The sequence below is a fragment of the Sminthopsis crassicaudata genome, chromosome 3, assembly GCF_048593235.1.
Source record: "Sminthopsis crassicaudata isolate SCR6 chromosome 3, ASM4859323v1, whole genome shotgun sequence".
NCBI classification, from domain to species: Eukaryota; Metazoa; Chordata; class Mammalia; order Dasyuromorphia; family Dasyuridae; genus Sminthopsis; species Sminthopsis crassicaudata.
The window spans coordinates 153,208,565-153,227,554 of NC_133619.1; the positions used below are offsets into that span (position 1 = coordinate 153,208,565).

At 37.5% G+C, this 18,990-nt stretch overlaps 1 protein-coding gene across 1 annotated transcript in view; it reads left to right on the top strand.

The window, feature by feature from the left end:
• Nucleotides 1–9,527, top strand: part of CLYBL (citramalyl-CoA lyase) — a 346,453-nt gene extending 336,926 nt beyond the window's left edge. The window contains exons 8-9 of the mRNA XM_074299446.1: nucleotides 8,315–8,434; nucleotides 9,401–9,527. Of these exons, the coding sequence (XP_074155547.1) occupies nucleotides 8,315–8,410 (96 nt within the window). The 3' untranslated portion in view covers nucleotides 8,411–8,434; nucleotides 9,401–9,527. The remainder of the gene's footprint in view (nucleotides 1–8,314; nucleotides 8,435–9,400) is intronic.
• Nucleotides 9,528–18,990: the final 9,463 nt, after the last annotated feature.

Consider the following 18,990-nt stretch of genomic DNA (forward strand, 5'->3'; position numbering starts at 1 on the left):
CAAATAGCAAGTGTCAAAAGCAAAATCTGAACCCAGATTTCCATCCCAGAGCTTTTCTGCTAAACCATTCTAAAGAAAAATATAAATACAACTTAGCAGAAGTTAAGAGTAGCAGTAGCCATAGTACTTTTATAAAGCACCAGATAGGGACACAATGTATAGAGTACCAGTCTAGCCTCAGACATTTACTAGTTGGGTTAACCTGAGAAAGTTACTTAATCTTGTTTTCCTCAGTTTCCTCACTTTCCTCATTTATAAAATGAGCTGGAGAAAGAAATGGAAAACCACTCTAGTATCTTTGCCAAGAAAACCCTAAATGGGGTCACAAAAAGTGAGAAACAACTAAACAACAACAAAAAACATCCAGTGAAGTTTCAGTCATTGGGTACTCAACATCAGCTCTCTAAACACTGCCCTTTCAAGAACATAACATACATGTGGTGCAAAAAAAAAAAAAAAAAAAAAAAAAAAAAAAAAAAAAAAAAATCAGTCTTTCAGACAAAGGGGAAATAAAGGAAAGGCTTGTAATTAGGAAGGCTGAAGTAGGGCCGAGGGGCTTGAAGCAACCTGGTTTTCCCTTTGTTTGTAAATGGAACAGTCAGGCTAGAAAGTGGGATAAAATGCTACACAGCCAGAAAGAGGAGGAGTGATTGTACCTTCAACAGCTTGAGCTACAGGCTATTCTGTGACTTTATCAGCTACAAAGCCCCAAGAGATGCATGGACTCTGCAGCATCTAGAAGGGATAAGGGGTGGGAGGAGGGGACACTGAGGAAGGGGGGAAAGCTGCATTCTTCATTAGTAAGTCGAGATTTTTTTTCTGACTTCACACAAAAAATGGACTATCTCTGTCTAAGCTGAGATGCCATTAGTGTGGTATGCAGTATCCTCTAGTTAAGATTAAGCCTAATGGAGAGAAATCTTCATGGAAGAAGCATGAAATGCAACAGAAATAAGAATAAATCAAAAGATCTGGGTTCAAGTCCCAGAATCTCCACCATCTCTGAGGGTCATCTGGGATAACCTAATTTTAGTTCTGTTATCCTAGAGGGAAAAAAAAAGTCTCAAAGCAGCCCACCCTTCCTCTGGGTTCCAAAGAGCAGGAACATTATAATGTGTTTGAGAACATACGAAGGATCTAATTGAGAAGGGAAGTATGATAATAAGACAAGGTGAGTCATAGAATCTTAGCACTGAGATTATTTAGACCAGCATCCAAATGAAACACGAATACCTTTTATAGCACCCCTCAAAATGTCTAGCTCCCTATATACATACACACACTGAAGACAAAACACATTAGACATAATATAGACAATTATGTGTATTAAACTATTTATTTATGTATATCTCTGTATATGCACATATACATGAATGTCTATATTTGTTACATATTATGTATTTAATTATTAATATTTAGTTTTATTAACTTACATTGCATAATTTATTAATAAATTAATATTATTTAATTTATAATTAAATATAAATTTAATTCTATAAAACATATTATATATTATGTATATATTATAAAACTTTTCCATATTTTATATTATATATGAATATATAATATTATATATTTTATAATATACATAAAACATCAAGGCAGCAGAAATGTAGGTATTTAGAGGAATAGCAATTATCCCAAGTTTTCCCCTAAAGTTCTCCATTTAACAAATTAAATACAGTATGCTCTCTACTAAAAGATGATAAGAAAAGAGATGACTAAAAATGATTTATTTCTTCCTTCTCAGAATGCTAAAATATCTATTATTTGTACTAGCAATTTGTGTACTTAAGAAGTTAACTGTCTTAAGTTGTCATTAAAGTGTTTTACATGTTTGGGTGTGTATCTTGGGGGCAGGACCCATGCAGGGCATATGGTAGGTACTTGGATATTTAATATGCCTCTTAAACTAGAATACTACTTACTCTCTTCCCCAAAATCTAAGAGGGGTCAGTAAAATCAGCAGGTCTGTATCACTATTTTGAAATGGGAAGGACAAGGAAGAGGAAAACACTGATTTCCAGTTTATCATCCCACGAATATACCACATCACAATGGCTATCTATAGAAGCATAGCCCTCAACAACAGTGGAAAATTTTAAGAAAAATCCCAGATCTGCTGATAAATATCTAAAAATTTAAAACTACTAACAAACCTAGGAACCTTAGATCCTGTTAGAAATAAAGTTTAGCAAGGAAAGAAAGTTGGAAAACAAATTGAATTAATCAGGCACTGAACAGTGAGAAGGCTTTTTGGTTTGGGTTTTGTTTAAAACACACACACACACACACACACACACACACACACACACACACAGAATTCATATTTTCCATGACTTGAGTATTCTCCCAAGATCTTTCTGAGGCTCAGCATCCCATTCCCCTGAGCTAAGTGACCCATGATTGTCTACTACAATGGTTCACTTGTAACAAACTATGATTACAACAGTAGTTGTGTTCATTCCACTTCCAATAATAGCTCGAATGGAAATTCTAAGTATGTTAGGGGAGTGATTCCCTACCACTAGCATGGTCTTCAAATAAATATGATCTGCACCACTGGACGATTGGAACTTAACTCAGGAAGCCATGAGGAAGTAGCACGTCTGTAAGATCAGCAAAACCAAAGCTAAGACCTTCTGCATAAGTGGGAACACTCTCCTGGCTGCACCTGTGTTCTGAAATACAATGGGTTTCAAAACCTATATCCCCTTTCCCCTTTCCCCCATCCTATTCCTTTCCTCCCTATTCCCCCAGATCCCTTAAATTAAGCAAACTGATCCAGTGTAGTAGTTTGGTTTTTCTTTGTATGGATATCTGGTTTAAAGAAAACAAAAGCAAAACATCAAAAATGAAGATAAGAAAATTTTTCTTTTTACTATCCAAATCACAAATGTGATTTCCAGCAGCCTCAATAATTTTGCTTAGTTTATGCTCAAGAGAAATTAATTGATTTTGAGCAGCCTTCTGAACAAAAAATATGCATATACTATATATGTTTGTACACATATAGAAGTGTATATATGTATGTGTGTGTACATGCACACATATATGTATAAAAATACCAACATACATACATAGAAAGGTATATGTGTGTATGTACATACACACATATATGTATAAAAATACCAACACACATACAGGGTTTTTTCTGAGGAATAATTGGGATATATTGGATAATGGCATTTTTAGTAAATCTGTATTCCCACTATGGTAAATTATTTGTAAATGGGATTTTTATACTCTCAACATTTTACAAGAAGTCATAATAATATCGTTGCTCAAACTAGTTCCAAATCATTCCCAGTAACCAGGATCAGAAAAAAGCATAATTGTGATTTTTAAATTCATAATTTCCCTTTATTATATGGTTTAATCAAATATTAATTGCTACCCCTTGGGGATTTTTTGGGAGGTGGGGCATTTTCCTGATTTACCAGAGCTCTAAGCAAGCCAACATCTCCAATAAAAATACTTTGAAATAATGTACCCCAGTCTCTAGTACCTGTATTTTAGGATTTAAGAGTCCTACTTACTCTACTGAGCATTAGCTGTCTGTCTTCAGTTTTATGTTCTCTATGGAATGGCATATCTGAATTCAGAGGAAGCCATGTCAAAAAGGATTGATTATTGATTTTCCAAGGGTTCTCACTGGTAGGTTAGGTCATAGGTTATGAAAAAGGCATTGGCTATCAAAGGGTCTCAAGAAAGAAGGACCAATGAAGCTAATATTATCGTGGTTTGCAGCAGACCATGGAATATTGAAAGAGCAGGTGATAGCTTGGCATTAATTAATAAAGAATAATTACATTATTATAGAAGGTTGGTGCAGGAATTAGACAGGGAGGTGTTAAGAAGAAGGTAGATTCCAAACCTCAAAAAGAAATTTCTAAGGATTATGAAATGGAGATTTCAGAGATTAGTTAAATTGAGCCATCAACTAAGAAACTCACCTACCAAAAAGGCTTAGACAACTATAGGAAACAACTTTAGCCCTAAAGGAAAGTGTGTACTTACATTTTATTTTTAAGTCTGACAGGGAAAATCCTATCTTAGGAATCATAACAACATTGTCATTGGGATATGCTGTAGATAATGCCCTTCAATGTTAAAGCTCAAGTTTTAAAAAAAGAAAATAAAAGGGGAAAATATTAGATTAATTTACAGTCATCTGAAATTTCTCTGGTTAACATTAGAAAGGACTGTGCTTTAGAAATACTAGAATAATTTGAGTGTCTTCTCTATGAACATAGTTGTTGTCATCATCAAAGCTTTAGCCATCAGAAAACAAGCAAGATTTTCTCCAAGAAATCACTAACTTTTCAAGGCTGGAAAGAGTTAAAAAGTAAGTTATTACTAGATTATTACTGAAGCATTAGGGGAAAAAAAGCCCAATATTTACTAAGTTCTCTCTCTAAAATGACACATAAATATTAACTATTATATACACATCAGAGTGAAGTCATATTCCAAAACTTCAATGCTTTCATGAATCCTTTCTCAGTGGGGAAACCCTTCCACTGGTGTTTATAGCAATCCACCAATCACCAATCACTAATATCTTTACATAGAAGTAGTAGTTGAATTTATGGGAATGAATGAGATTTCTAAGGAAAGGAATGTAGAAAGAAATGACAAGGGAACAAAAAATGAACTCTTTTTTTCATCACCATTATATCCATTATCACTTAGTTGTTACTGAATAAAGAAAACCTGAACAAGAATTTACTTTGAATCTTTAGGTTTATTAAGGGTTCCCCAATTCTACCTCAACCTAATCTTTTCATATATGTCACTGTAATTGTATTTTTCTCACTTAAACACATTAAAAACTAAGGAAGCTTCATTATCTAAATGAAACCAACTATCAATCTATGCTAATTCACAAAGGGAAATTTCAAATTCTCACCTAAAATCTAAGTAGCTTCTTGCTAAATGAATTATTCTTGCTAATAGAGCTTTGAGATTTGAGAATCATAAAAATATATTCTAGACTTGTACATGAAAGAATCTTTTTTTAAACATCAGAGAATAATTGGGAATCTCAGCTAGAGAAGCTGTACATTACATAAAAAATTTTCAGTCTTATAAATCAGAAACCTTAAAAATGGTAAGAATGTGAGAGATATAAAATTTAAAAAAAAAATCAGAAGAATTGCATGCCCCAAATTGAGATAAATAAAGCAAACCAAGTAAAACTCATTCTAAGAACAAATTGGGAAATTGCCTCCCTGAGTTGAAAAACCATAAGACTATTCCCTTTTTTGATGTGCATATGGAACTCTGACTCATGTTGCAGATTCAGAGAACATGGCATATGCCCAAAGCTGTCATTTCCATTCCGTGTGCATCATTTTGATTTCATGTGCATCTATGCTAATTTTCTTTCTCCAGCCTATTATTTAGGCCTTAGCAGGACAGATGTGCTGTTTTACAGGGCAATAATCCACTTGGTGGGTGGATAACCAGGAGGCCTTTGGTCTTCATCATTTACTTCAATAAGAAAACTAGACTATTGCCTTGTAAAACAGCATGTGTTCCATGCCCTGATTTCACATGTAGCCTAACCTATGGAACATCCTCTGGACTGCCAGCCAAATATATAAATGTTTAGGAGGAAAAGAAGCAGCACGAATGCATCTAGGGGGAAAATATTTTTAATCATAGTTAAAATCAATGATGCAATTTTAAAATGTAAATTAATCACAGCCATAGGGCCTAACCAAAATTCTGCCCAGACCTGAAAGAAATTATTCAGGGAACAAATTTAAAAAAAAGCAGACAAACACACACACATAGCCAATCAAAATGAAAAAGTGACCCACAATCTAGTACTTTAGGCTACTGATGCACCATCTCATCAGGTGTATCATTACTAGGGCTGGGAAGTATATAAGCACAGCTGGGGAAATTTTCATGAACTGAGTTTTATGGTTTTATGGAGAGGCAGGGTGTTGTGAGGGAAAGAGCACCAGTAAGAGTCAGAAGGTCTGTGTTCAAATTTAGTTCTATATTCTCTAGGGTTCAGTTTCTTCATTTATAAAATAGGCAATGCCAACTTGCCAGTAGGCACTTAACACTATCCTACCTAAGAGAGTTGTGATGAGGGAAGTGTCTTAAAAGGAAACCGAAGGTTACCAAAAAGGGAAATTCTTGACCCACCAGAGATGTGTGACCTCTGCGCTTACAGGAAATGTTTGCCTCTGCCTAATAGTTTCTCCTAATAGTTACTTTATAAGCATCAATAAATTTTTTCCAATAAATTTCAAAAAATAAATAAATGTGGCTCAAAAATAATCAAAATGAGAACAGGAAAATACCATCTACCAATAAAAAATATGTAGGATCTTATGATCTTGTTATCTGTATCGTGCTTTAGAAACAGAGAAGGAGGAAAAGGAAGGAGGAAAGGAAAAGAGAGAGAAAGGAGGGAGCTCTAAGAAAGAAAGGAAGAGCAGAAAGAGGGAAGGAAAGAGAAAGTATTTTGTTCAGAATTAAACACTATATAAAGGTGAACGATTATTTATAGATTGTTGATTTGGTTGTTGGGGTTTTTTTGTTTGTTGTTGTTTAATGTTTAACTTTTCTTTAGGCAATATCTTATGCCTCTCAATAGTAAATAAAGAACGGGCCTTGGAATTAAGAAGATGTAATTTCCAATCCAAGCACTGCCCTTTGGCAAGTTACTTAAGTGATCTGTTTACATGGTTAAGTCTCTAAGAAAATAAGTTTCTGGGAAGGTGTCAACATAAATTTGAAGATGTCTCTCCCCTGTGAGTTCCCTATCCTAGTGGTCACAGTTCAAGGCTAGTAAAAACTGACTTTATTAAAAAAAAAAAAAAAGCTAACTTTATTATAAAGTCAGGAGCAAGTCTCAAGGATTTTGTACTATTATTTTTGAGACCTTCTTCATGTTTTATTATGCTAATCCAATGACCTCACAATTCCCTCTAGGAAAAAAGGAAAGGAAGAAGGTGAATCCTGACAAAGATGTCCCTAAAATTAATCAGTGCAACAATATTTGATGTACCTTATTGTACTGGCTTTACTATACACATATACTTTATCATCACAATCAGCATGTAGAAATCATAAACACAGTCCATCAAGCCCACTCCCACTGGCCATAAGCTCTCTGAATCGCGAAAGTGAGAGATTTGGAAAGATAAGAGATGAGAAAGAAAAGCTTTCCAGTATAACTGTACACCAAGACATTTGTTTCAGATTCTAGTCATCTAATCCTTGATACAGTATAAAAATAGTTTTCTTCTAACAAACTCTTGCCACTAAGTATTTTTAGGGGCAACATTGTGGTCCATGATGTTTCAGTAATAGTGTTTTTGTGTCAACAACCAGAATCATTTTTATTAATTTCACACTTCAGGTTTTCTCTATAAGGTCTTTTATAATAATAATAAAATCCCATGCCTTATTAAGGCTTACATATATTATCTCATGCAATCCTTAACAACTTTTACATATATTATCTCATGCAATCCTTAACAACTTTATATATATATATATATATACATATATATATGTGTGTGTGTGTGTGTGTATATACATGTATATGTATATATATATATAATATATATATTAAAGAAACTACATGTTCTTTTCTCCATGTTAAAGGTGAGGAAACTTAAGTTTAAAGACCCAATTATGCCCATGGTCTCACAGCTACTATGAGCAGAAGAGGGAAAATTCTGAGTCCCAATATCTATTGACTTCAAGTTCTATATTCGTTTCTATCCCACAATCCTTACTAATTACTTAAGTGTACACTGACTCTACATTATGGCTCAAGATAACTATATTCTCCTCTAATAGTATTTTTAAATGAAACTTTAAAAGTTAATCAGTTATCAAAAGATAGGATTGTTTTCCGGTTTTTAAGCAAAGATTTTTTTTCAAATATATATAGGAAAAATATGAATCAGAGTATGTTATAATAAAGACCTGTATTCCTCTGCCATGCAACTGACTTCTGAGGATCAATCTACTTTTGATTTCTTCTTAATATCAAGAGTTAAGCTGTGTGCATGTCTTCCCACACATTTTGATTGGGTGTTTTTCATCTTCTTTAAAACTCTGAACTTCCCTCCCCTTTCTTCCCCCCTTCCCAATCCCTTTGGGAGGAGGGGAATCAATCTTGCCTTTGTTATTTACTTTGGCCTTCTCAAAAGTCTATGTAAGAAAAGTCAGTATGATTCAGGTGGGATCTAATGTTCTTGTTTCACAAGTGTGTGCGGAAAGGAAGCCTATAATTTCCAAGCATTCTTTCAGGAAGTTTGTATTCTCTGTTTTCCAGGGAGCCTTTACTTTCCATGGGAGTATGATAGACATGCCATTACTGAAGCAGGCACAGAACATTGTTACGCTTGCCACAGCCATCAAGAAAAAATGATCTGCTAAAAGAAACTCTCCCCAGGTGGGCGGAACATATACAGTGGGTTTCTTAAAGAGGGACTGTCACACTGGGGACTTGTTAGTATGCCAGATTGGAATATAATTCCATTTAGAGCTCATGTTAGTTTTTTATTTTGGTTAATATATTGGAACTATACCCTAACAGAAAGATGGGCTTTCTTCCCTTTGGCCCCAAACTTAGGGTCTCACAGTTTTTTCCTAGTATGATCTAAACACAGGTTTAAATTTCACTGATCTGTCAAATCGATGGGGAAAAATAGTTTAAGAGAATGCTGAATCTTTTTTCAATCAGATATCTCCCAATCACTCACACTCTGTTAGTAACCGTTTTTCACTTGTTAAAATGAAATCACAAGCAATGTATACTTTTATGAAATGTGAGGTGAAAAGAATCACATCTGCTTAAAAAATATGGAGGAAAATCATCAGGGTACTGGGAATGAGTAGATCCCTTACTTTTATTTGCTTATAAAAATATCTTTTTTAAAAACTAAATCTTACAGGTTGGGGATCTAGGTTTAATAATTTATATATAAATATATGTATACATGAAAGAGACCTTATCCTGTATCAATATTTTGGGTCCCTAGTTACAGATAATTAAAAAATAAATTCAAAAAAACACCAGACTTTCTGATGTCACACCCCCCCCTTCATTTCCCTGTTTAAAACTGTTTGCCATTCAGGCTATTTCCCCCCAACCCTCCCCCCTGAAAATGTATGGTGGGGACAAGACTCCCTCTGCAATAAACTTGTACTCTGAGAAGACACAATACAGCTGAACTGGTGCATATGGTCTCCAGTCAGATTTGCATCACATTAGAGATACTTCTACAGGTCATATGGGCGGTGTGGTTAACGGGCTTAGTAAAGCTGTTTTGAAGAGGTTAACCCAGCTTGTAGTAAGGGTAAATAAACATAACAACCAGCTATTGTTCTCTATTCAGCATGTACTCTTATATTGAAGGCTAAAGGGTATTGAAGCCGCCGAGGATCAACTTGTGGTTGCCAGAGGACGCCAATGAAGTTTGAAACACCAACAATCAGAGATTTTGTTTCTGTTCCTCATTAAATCATGAGCTTTTGTGTCCAGACTCTGAACGACTGTTCTTTAAGAAATTAACAGAATGGGAAGTTTTAAACTCTGCACCAACCTTTTCATGACCTACACAGCAGCAATGCTGCTACACTTAGACAAACACCACGGGGAAGGCTGTTCTGTTTATTTAAATTTGTAAATAGAAAACAGTTGTTTTTTAGTTTCATTTTTCCCCAGACCACCCCCTCCTTCTCCCCCATGTTCCTTTTGCATATGTCCTATAAGGCCCGTACGACACCTCCCAACCAGGGGCTTCCCTGGTTCTCCCTGTTGAATTGGCTATTTTAATAATTTTCACTGAAAGAAGTTTCTGACGGAAACAGGGGATATGAGTAAAAGTTGCAAAATGAGCAGAAAGAAAAGCATCATGGATTGAAACTATACGCTTGTACACTCACTCCACACAGCTCAAGATAAGAAAGGTGCAATCAGAAAGGACAGGACAGTAGCAAACAGTCAGAACTCTACTGGGAGCTCAGTTCCTAGCAATCAGTTCCTGTTTCTGAACATGGGATAGAAAGAGGAAACTTAGAGCATGAGAATGATTCAGCTCATTCATTAGGAGAGATGGTCCTGACCCTTCTGAGAAGCAGGACTCGATTGTCTCATTTCACCCACTAGCCAATCTTGAAAGAGCTCAGAGGCATCCTATCATCCTTATACTCCTGCTTCATCTTAAATTAAGGGTCTGAGTAAGAATCTTCTTAAACTGAGGCTATGATTTCCTCAACTCAGGTGGATCAGGAATTCCCATTTGCAGGACTCAGGAAAGTGAAAGAATAGGAAGCAAAAACTCAAGACTGCTATTGAGATCTGATCTGGAAAGACCCAAAGGAGGACCCAAGAAGTAACCAAGAGAAAGGTGTTTTAATTGCGGGGAGGGAACAGGTAGTAGAGAAGGAACAGGAACCTGACTCAAACACCCATTTTGTCCTACAAACTCAGACTACACACTCCTGTCATGCCATGTGGTATCTGTCTTGGAATCAGGAAGAACTGCTTCAGACATGCATTAATTGTGATTTTGGACACAGTTGGACTCAGTTTCTCATCTTGTAAAATGTGATGTTTTCTAAGGTTCCCTTTCAGCTCTAAATCTATGATCTTATTTAGTCTCATAAAAGCATCTCAGGTTTTGTGCCATCCATTGTGGACCCTGGCTCTTAGCAAAACTTTGGAGGTAGCCCTGTATGAGACAGAACTGGATTTGAAGATCTGAATTTTACTTTTTTTCTGGCTGCTTACTAGCTATATGACTTTAGGCAAGTCATATCACTTCCATGAGCCACATTCCCCTCAAATAATATTAATAACAATAAATAGCAGCTAGGATTTACATAGTGCTTTAAGGTTTACAAAGCATTTTATAAGTATCTCATTTGCTCTTCACAACAATCCAGGGAAGCCAATGCTATTGTTATCCCCATTTTACAGATGAGGAAACTGAGGAAGACAGATTAGGTGACTTGCACCTTCACACAGCCAGTTAATGTCTGAGGTCAGATTTACACTCACCCCTTCCTGACTCCACATTCAGTGCCCTATCCACTGTGCCACCTGGGTGCCAGGGGATTAAAATAAAATACATCTAAAACCCCTTCCTGTTTTACATCCTACAAGTGATTTTAGAGTGCCCATACTAAAGTACTTCCACAAAGAAGACAATAACCTACATAAGCTGCTAGTACCATTACCTGGTCTAATCTTCATGAGATCACAATGATGACCTAAAGAAATGAGATGCCCTAAGGTGGGGACCCAACTCTCCAAGAGATTGAATTTTTGTTCAGGTGTAAAGTCATCCTTATTTGAACTTTCAACTGATCACCGCCAAGCTGAGATACGCTGTGGTTTGCAATGACACTACTAGAGCCTCTTTTTCTTAGGGCCCACAAGTATATGGAACTCTGAATAGCCAATATTTGAGCAGAACTTTCTAGAAAACTCAGGAGAATGGAACTGGTCAAGCATACCAGTATCACAGAAGAACATGGGTTTATAAGCTAAGAGAATCTTGAATTGCACTTTCTTCAAACTGAATCAAGACATCAGGGTGATATGGTGAAAAGGTTATCAAGATTAGTTGGATTCTTTTCTCCTCTAAGTAATACCTGAGTGATCTTACACAAGTCCTCCTTATGTCTTTGGGTCCCAGTTCCCTCATCAGTAAGATGACGGTGATGGCAAATGTTGTTGTAGGTCCCTTCCAGACCTAAAACCTATGATGCTATGACATTGAAATCTCCAGAAAGGGTTAGAATACACATCTCACTTATAATTCTGTGGTTTCTATAGAAGGACAAGAGATGGGTCCTATCAGAGCCTTTTAAAATTGTGACCAGATGATTTAACAAAATGTCCAAAACCTAAGACAAATCCTTTCTTAGTATTTCAGGAAAGAACTTGAACCCTTTCAGGAAAATAAAATGTATTGCGGCAGACTGTCCCCCTTGGTGCAACAATTTTCAGTTTCTTGGGTCATAGGAAGACAAAAGACACTCAGGGGATTCACTACTATCTTTCCATCCTTAACATTTTGTTGCCATTCTGGGATTAGGAGTGCATCCGGAAAAAGAATCAGGGGGAGCAGGCAGAAAAAACCTGTATCTTTAATGTGCCTGACAGAAATTAATACCTTCTATGTGACAATAAAGTCTTCACTCAACTCCTCAGAGCCAAGTAATGTATTCTAAGAGTAAGACCTTGAGGCTAATCTGATTAATTAAAGACTATACCTGTTTATATTTTGTGTAGCTCATCATAACCCTCCTTTGTATATCACTCCCCCCATTATTAATTCTTGGGTGACTAAATTATGGGTAACACTATTAAAACATTATCAGAACTAATGAGAAACAATTACTTAGAAAATGAGCTGGGACAAGATTGAGTTGAGGACGTTGGTGGTGATCACCATAGATTAGTTTAATAAATCATCAGGTGCGGTGCAAGGCGGACTGTATATATTCAAAGCCTTGTCACAGGAAAATGAAAATGAGATTTTTTTTTGCATAATTTTTTCATTAATCTCAATAGGACCCGTGTGGTGTAGATTGTTTTATTCCCCTAATACCTTGCCTGAGGGGGGGTTCCCAATAATGTCTTCATTGTTTTACTGAGGTCTTAATGACAATCTGTGACAACCTCATTTTATTGTATGGAGGATTATATCAATACAATCATGTATTATTGAAATGATGTGAAGAAGGGTACTCTACCATGTCCACTCCAGACTCAGAAGTTACAAAGTTCCCAGGAAATTAAAAGAACTCAAATTAAATGAACTTCTTATTTCTAAATGTTAAATATAAGGGCCAAGAAAACTACTATCCTGTCCTTGGGAGTTTCTGGCAAACTCTCCCAAAAGATGATGTTCTCTTGATATAAATGGTATTAAGATGCTCTTCCTCTAGGGCACTGAAATGTCCTCATTTCTGGCTCTGATTTGCTTTTGACAGTAACATTGTTTCATGATATATTTTGCTTAGTAAAAAGAAAAGATTGACACTCTTTAAAATGTGTATTTACAGTATTATTATTAACACCCTATGAATTCATATCAATTTTGTGGGGAAATTGACCTTTGATATTTTGGATGTTGGATTTTTTTTTAACATTTCCATAAGAGGGAAAAATGAGTTTCATGTTCTTTTCATATTAAGGAAAATCTGCTTTTATAGGCTCAGTTTACCTTAGGATGCTTGAAATGTTTTCCATTTTTTATTCCTTTTCCCCCTAGTGCTAGGAAGGCAATTGATGAAACAAAACAGATTATAAGATTAACAGCAGGATTTTGTGCATATTAATGCTAGCAAGGGGCACCTAATGGGTTTGTAATTGCAGATCTTGTGCTCTGGATTGGGGACTATAGTCCTTCCACAGCAAAGACCCCCCTGTGAGGTTTTCACATTGGAACTTAGGGGAAAAGTGAGGGGGAAAAAAAGTAATTACCAGACCACAACATTTAAATGTTAAAGCCCTTATTCTTTCTTTCAGCATTCAATTGAGGGGGGGGGGGGGTGGGGGCGGGAATAGAGGGAAGAACAGGAAAAATGGAAAATAAATTACTTTCAAATAAGTAGGTTAGCACCTGAATGGTGAAGTGGTGTGGTTAGGTCCCTTAAATGTTTTTGTGGGGCTTTTTGTTGCTGCTCTTTCTTTTAATTCTACCTAATATTTGGCAACGAATTTCCTAACCAATCACCTACATTGATCGGTGATGAAATTTAAGTATCGATCAGTGAGAAGGGACCGTAATTATCCAAACCTGACTTTTTTTTTTTTTAAATTAAAAAAAAAAAAGAAATTAAGAAAAAACCCATTATCGAATACGCAAGTGTGTGGTCCGCTGGAACACTTGGCGATATCTTTCGGAGATTTGTTTGGGCACTACCCCAGGTACTATGATATACGAGTTTGTCGATTTGTCAGAAAAGTAGAGGGAGAGCACAAAACTTTGTCCAGTGCAGCGTACCTTGAGTCCCCGACGTGCCTAGTACAATGCATTCTACGTGGCTGTGTGCTCCCCGCGACTGACGGGCGCACCGCAAGGCCTGCGATGGGCTCCTGGGATCCCAGATGGTTGCGCTGATCCGTCCAAGTCGCCCTTGCAGATCGCCCCGTTGTCCCTCCGCGGAGCTGCAGTGGGGGGAAGACCAGTTTGTGGGGAACTGCTTAGAAGTTTGCCCGTTTAGGCCCGGGGAGCGCGTGTACGTGACCCCACCCGAGGAAACTTGCAAGTGGGTCCGGGAATCCGGCCAGGAAGTGTAATGAAAATCTTTAAAATCCTACGCACCTCTCTCTGCCCCCTTACACCCAAGGCTAGCAGCCTCTTCTCGCCAAAGCAGCGAAGTCTCGCCCCTCCGTCTTCTCGGTGGAAGAACGTGGGAGGGCCCTAGGTCACCCCTTCCCCAGTCCAGGGAACAGTTTTCACGCCTCTGCCAGCCCGGCTCCCCCGCCCACTAGGTCCTTGCAGATTGACGAACTCCTGGACGTATTTTTAAGGAGATATCAGAGGGAGAAAAGGAAACCAAATCCGCCTCACTGGGTTTGAGTTCCACGGGTTAGGTGCGCCAGGACGTGCTCCTCGGACGGGGACAAGAGCGCCTCTCGGCGTTGCCCACGTCGGGTCCCACTCCGTTCTCCCCAGTGTGCTCAAAGTGTAGGATAGAATTTCCTCTTGGATTTATTGAGCAACTCCCCAGGCGGAACATGGCATAGAAGAGAAGGTACGTTGGACGGCTCCGGAGGAGCAGGGCCAAGATGCCCCTGTTGACAGGAAGAACAGGCTTAAGGGGCCTTCTTTGTTTGACCCTCACGGGAGCCCCGAACTCTTCCAGAGCTGGGGCTCTGCTTCCCAAACCCAGGCGTGCGCCAGCTGTTCTTCTTGAGGCTCGATGTGACCCTTCAAACCGTGCAAGCAACAAGCACTCCCTCCCGGGACCCCAAACATCGTGGGCCTGAGGACCCACCAGGACACGCGTGCGACGCTGTGCGCACCCTTCCTTGGAGCTCTGGGCCCCCAGGCTCCCGACAGACATTAGGGTTTTTTGTTTGTTTGTTTGTTTTATTTGTTTGGGTTTTTTCTTCTGCTTGGGTTTTTTTTTTTTTGGGGGGGGGTGAGGGTAAGAGGGGAGAAACACCTGCTTCTCCCCATCCCGCCGTAAGAATTGGGTTCAGGAGGTAAGCGGGCCCGAAATAGAGAGATATCGAGGCTACCACGACCGCTGCCCGTTCCCTGGTTGGCTGCCCTGTGTCTGTGTGTCTGTCGCGCTGTCTGACTGTAATGGTGGCAGATCAAAGGCTGTCCCGTGTCCCTGCGGAGCCCGGGACAATCCCGCGCCTTTGTGCGCTGTTGCTAGGAGCCCAGGAAACTAAAAGAAAGTGTCAGGAGCATGTTAATCAGACTCGTTACAGTGTAACAATAACGTCTCTCTCCGATCTCCCAGGCTCCCAATCACCCCACAACACACCCCGCACACATGGAGCGTCCGGACACCTGCGCGGGGGACCCTGGGTGCCCCTGTTTGGAAAATACTGCGGCGAGCAGCTTTCCCTGATGTCCCCCTCACCGCTCGCACCGACGGGTGCCCAAATGGCCCTTGTCTTTCACTGTTTTTCTTATTGCGCGTCACCTTACTCCTAAACCCACGGAGCACCTTCTCCTAGCATTTCTTTCTCACTTCCATCCAAGGAATTGTCTGTCTCTATTTCTAGAATCTTAGGAGGCACGTCCTCTTGCCTTCCTTCCACAATTGTTTTTCTGGGATTTCAAATCTATGTTTGTTGGAACCAGACTTATCTTAGGTGAATTCGAGGTGATTTTTGCCATTCCTATTTACAAATATGAATCCTTTTCTTATTTGAAGTAGAAGAGACAAAGAAAATTGTTAGAAAGGATTTTTTTTTCAAGTGAAGACTTGGCAGTTATTTCCATCACATACACACACACAAACTCTCAGAATCATTTTGTTCTAGATGTTTGTTCTTTTAAACATAAATTGGGCTTACATGAAATTAAAGCCCAAAATTAGGTAGAATAAAAAACATTTCGAATGCTAAAATAAAAAATTTAGTGAAATACAAATAGCCATGTAAAAATATGACAATAAGCAATCTGCTAAGTACTGATATATCCCATTCAGAGTGCATGTTAAGAACTAAAGGGATTTGCAAAAACTAGACACTATTTCCTTCCCCCCCCCCTTAATATTCCGAATGCTGGCTCAAGCCACTTTCCACACAAACTTCTTTCCGTGAAGTTAGTAAAAGAATATGTAAGGGTCTAATTGTGCCATGCTTTAGGAAACTAGGTTTGTCCAGAGGTCTGATGAGGGTTGGATTCATTCGGGTCTTTAAATTATCTCAGATTTTTGATAAAACACTCAATTCTGGACCACACTTTTCTCACTGAGTTTTGTATATAGAATTGTAATCACATTCCCAGAGTTCACAGCAGAATATGGTGGCCAATTCAAATAGCTTTTAACAAGAACTCAGTGAATGATAAGCTTCTGGGGATAGAAGCTACTAAACTAGATGAAACCTTGCTCAGTCAATTTGTAGGTCCCTTGTGGCCCTCAGAAGAAATAGAAAGTCTTATTCCCCAGTCCTACCTCTAATTTCTAACTTGGCTCAAATGAAATACTATTATATGTTGGGGTTTTTTTAATTTACATTCCTTCTGTAGCCGATACATGCATCTTTCCCACAAGGCTAAATACATAAATATCCCGACAATATGCTACTTTATCATTCACTTTATACACATTAACACATAGAGTGAAACTATCATTTTCTGGAACAAATTTGTGCTTTTCTTTGCATCTCTAGCATGTAGACAAGTCCCTAGAACACAATAAGTGCTTAACAAACAAAATGTTTGTTGACTAAAAAGATTATCTGACTGATAATGGCATTATTAAATATAAGTTCCACTGGTCTACACCAGTGATGTCAAACTCAGTGGAGGCCACCAATCCATACATAAACACCTCTGCTTGTTGACTTAATTTTAAAATGTAGTATTACATAAGTTATAGAGAATTTTTATTTATTTTGTTAAATATTTCCCAACTACATTTTAATGTGGTTCAGGCTACTGGGGAATGCTGTGTGGGCTGGGAAAGTTTGTCACTTTTTATTTATATGTCAAATAACAAGATTTTTTTCCCCATTCAGTTGAATTCAGTGTCACGCAAACTCAGCTATATAAACAAGATTAAATAGAAAAGTGAATATCTTGTTTGGAAAAGTGTTTTAGGAACTACTTTAAATAGTTACATTTAATAAAATTTAGAGAATTATATCAGTGTAAAATTAACTTAGCTCTTTTGAGCTTAATGGAAGAAAGTAAAACAAAGTTAATGATTTGGCTGGATGCTCTCCTTCACATGTTTTGGGAGAAACATGCCACCCTCTCTGGCACAGAAAAAGAGAAAAGCTTCCTTCTCTCTTGAATTATCCCCAGCTACCAGAAGCCTATTTAGCTCCCTCCAAAGGAGCTTTACAACACTTCTTCAAAGTTGGCATAACAAACCTCCTGCCAAGCAACATACCAATAGCCTCCATGCCAGTGGCAGGATTGGTATTCATGTGGAATTGCCAGAGATGCCTTGATCTAGTCCTCTTTCTGGAAATAAGCCCTGAAGTTGGAATAAGAAGATCTGGGTTCAGGTTTCAGGACTGGTCCTGGTTTGCTATATCCTTTAGGAAAATCGAAAAATCTCTCTGGGCTTCATCTCCCCCCCCCCTTTAGTTGTAAAGGAGGGTGTTATTCTTACCTAGATGATCTCATTAAAGTCCCTTCAGGGCTAAGGATCTATGAATCTTACATAGCAACTAAAAACAATTCTCCCCAAACACTCCTCCAACCTGTAAAGCAAAGGCTGTCAAAATTTATCTTCAGTTCATTTAAGATACAGGTATCATTTAACCAACAATGTGACAGATGCATTCAGCAATTAATCCAGTTTTCTTATTATCTTCCATGATTCAGCATTCAACAACTATTTATTAATTGCCAGTGGAACACTTAGTATTTGGTCAGACTTTGAAGAAGTCAGGGTTATGCACTGCATCTCAATCCATAACCTTTTTCTTGACTTTTGTCCTGCCAGTGGACTTCAATGATTGAGAAAGAGAGAATGAGACAGATTAGTTTGTGCAACTTTGCCTCACTGAAATCCAATTTATTACACATGCTTAACTTATATTAGATTGCTTCCTGTCTAAAAAGAGAGGAAGAAAAACTTGGAATACAAGATTTTGCAAAGATAAATGTTGAAAACTATCTTTGCATTTATTTGGAAAAATAAAAAGCTATTAAAATTTTCTAAAAATAAAATAACTGTTGATAGTATAAAACACCTGAAATTATACCTGCTAAAACAGCTCCAGGAACTCTATAAACACAATTGTAAAATACTCTACAAATACTACAAATATAAATAAAATCATACTTAAACAATTGAGGAATATTAATTGTTCATGGGTAGACAAAGCCATCACAATAAAAATGACAATTTTATCTTTAAAAAAAAAAGAAATCCAATTTACAAACAAATCAAGACACCACCATTGATGTTATTGGTCCTCTTAGAAAACTCAAGAACAACAAATAATTGCCTGCTGTGTGCAATATTTTGGATAGCCATTAGGAGAAACATAAATAAGATACAATTCCTACCCTCAATATCCTTAAAACTATTAAATCAGAGGTCTATTCTAATGGGTTAAAATAAATCTTTCCCAATAAGTTTTTGGAAACTTTTGATAAGGAATGGATTATTTCAGATATTGACCATAAATAATACTTAGTACTTTTTTTTTAAGTACTTTATTGATTCCAGGTTCTCCTTGCCTTAATTTTCCTTGAACCACATACTTGAGGAACCTCCTAATTAAAGAGATATGGGCTGCGTTGTAATACTTGGATAATATATATGATACATTCGTCA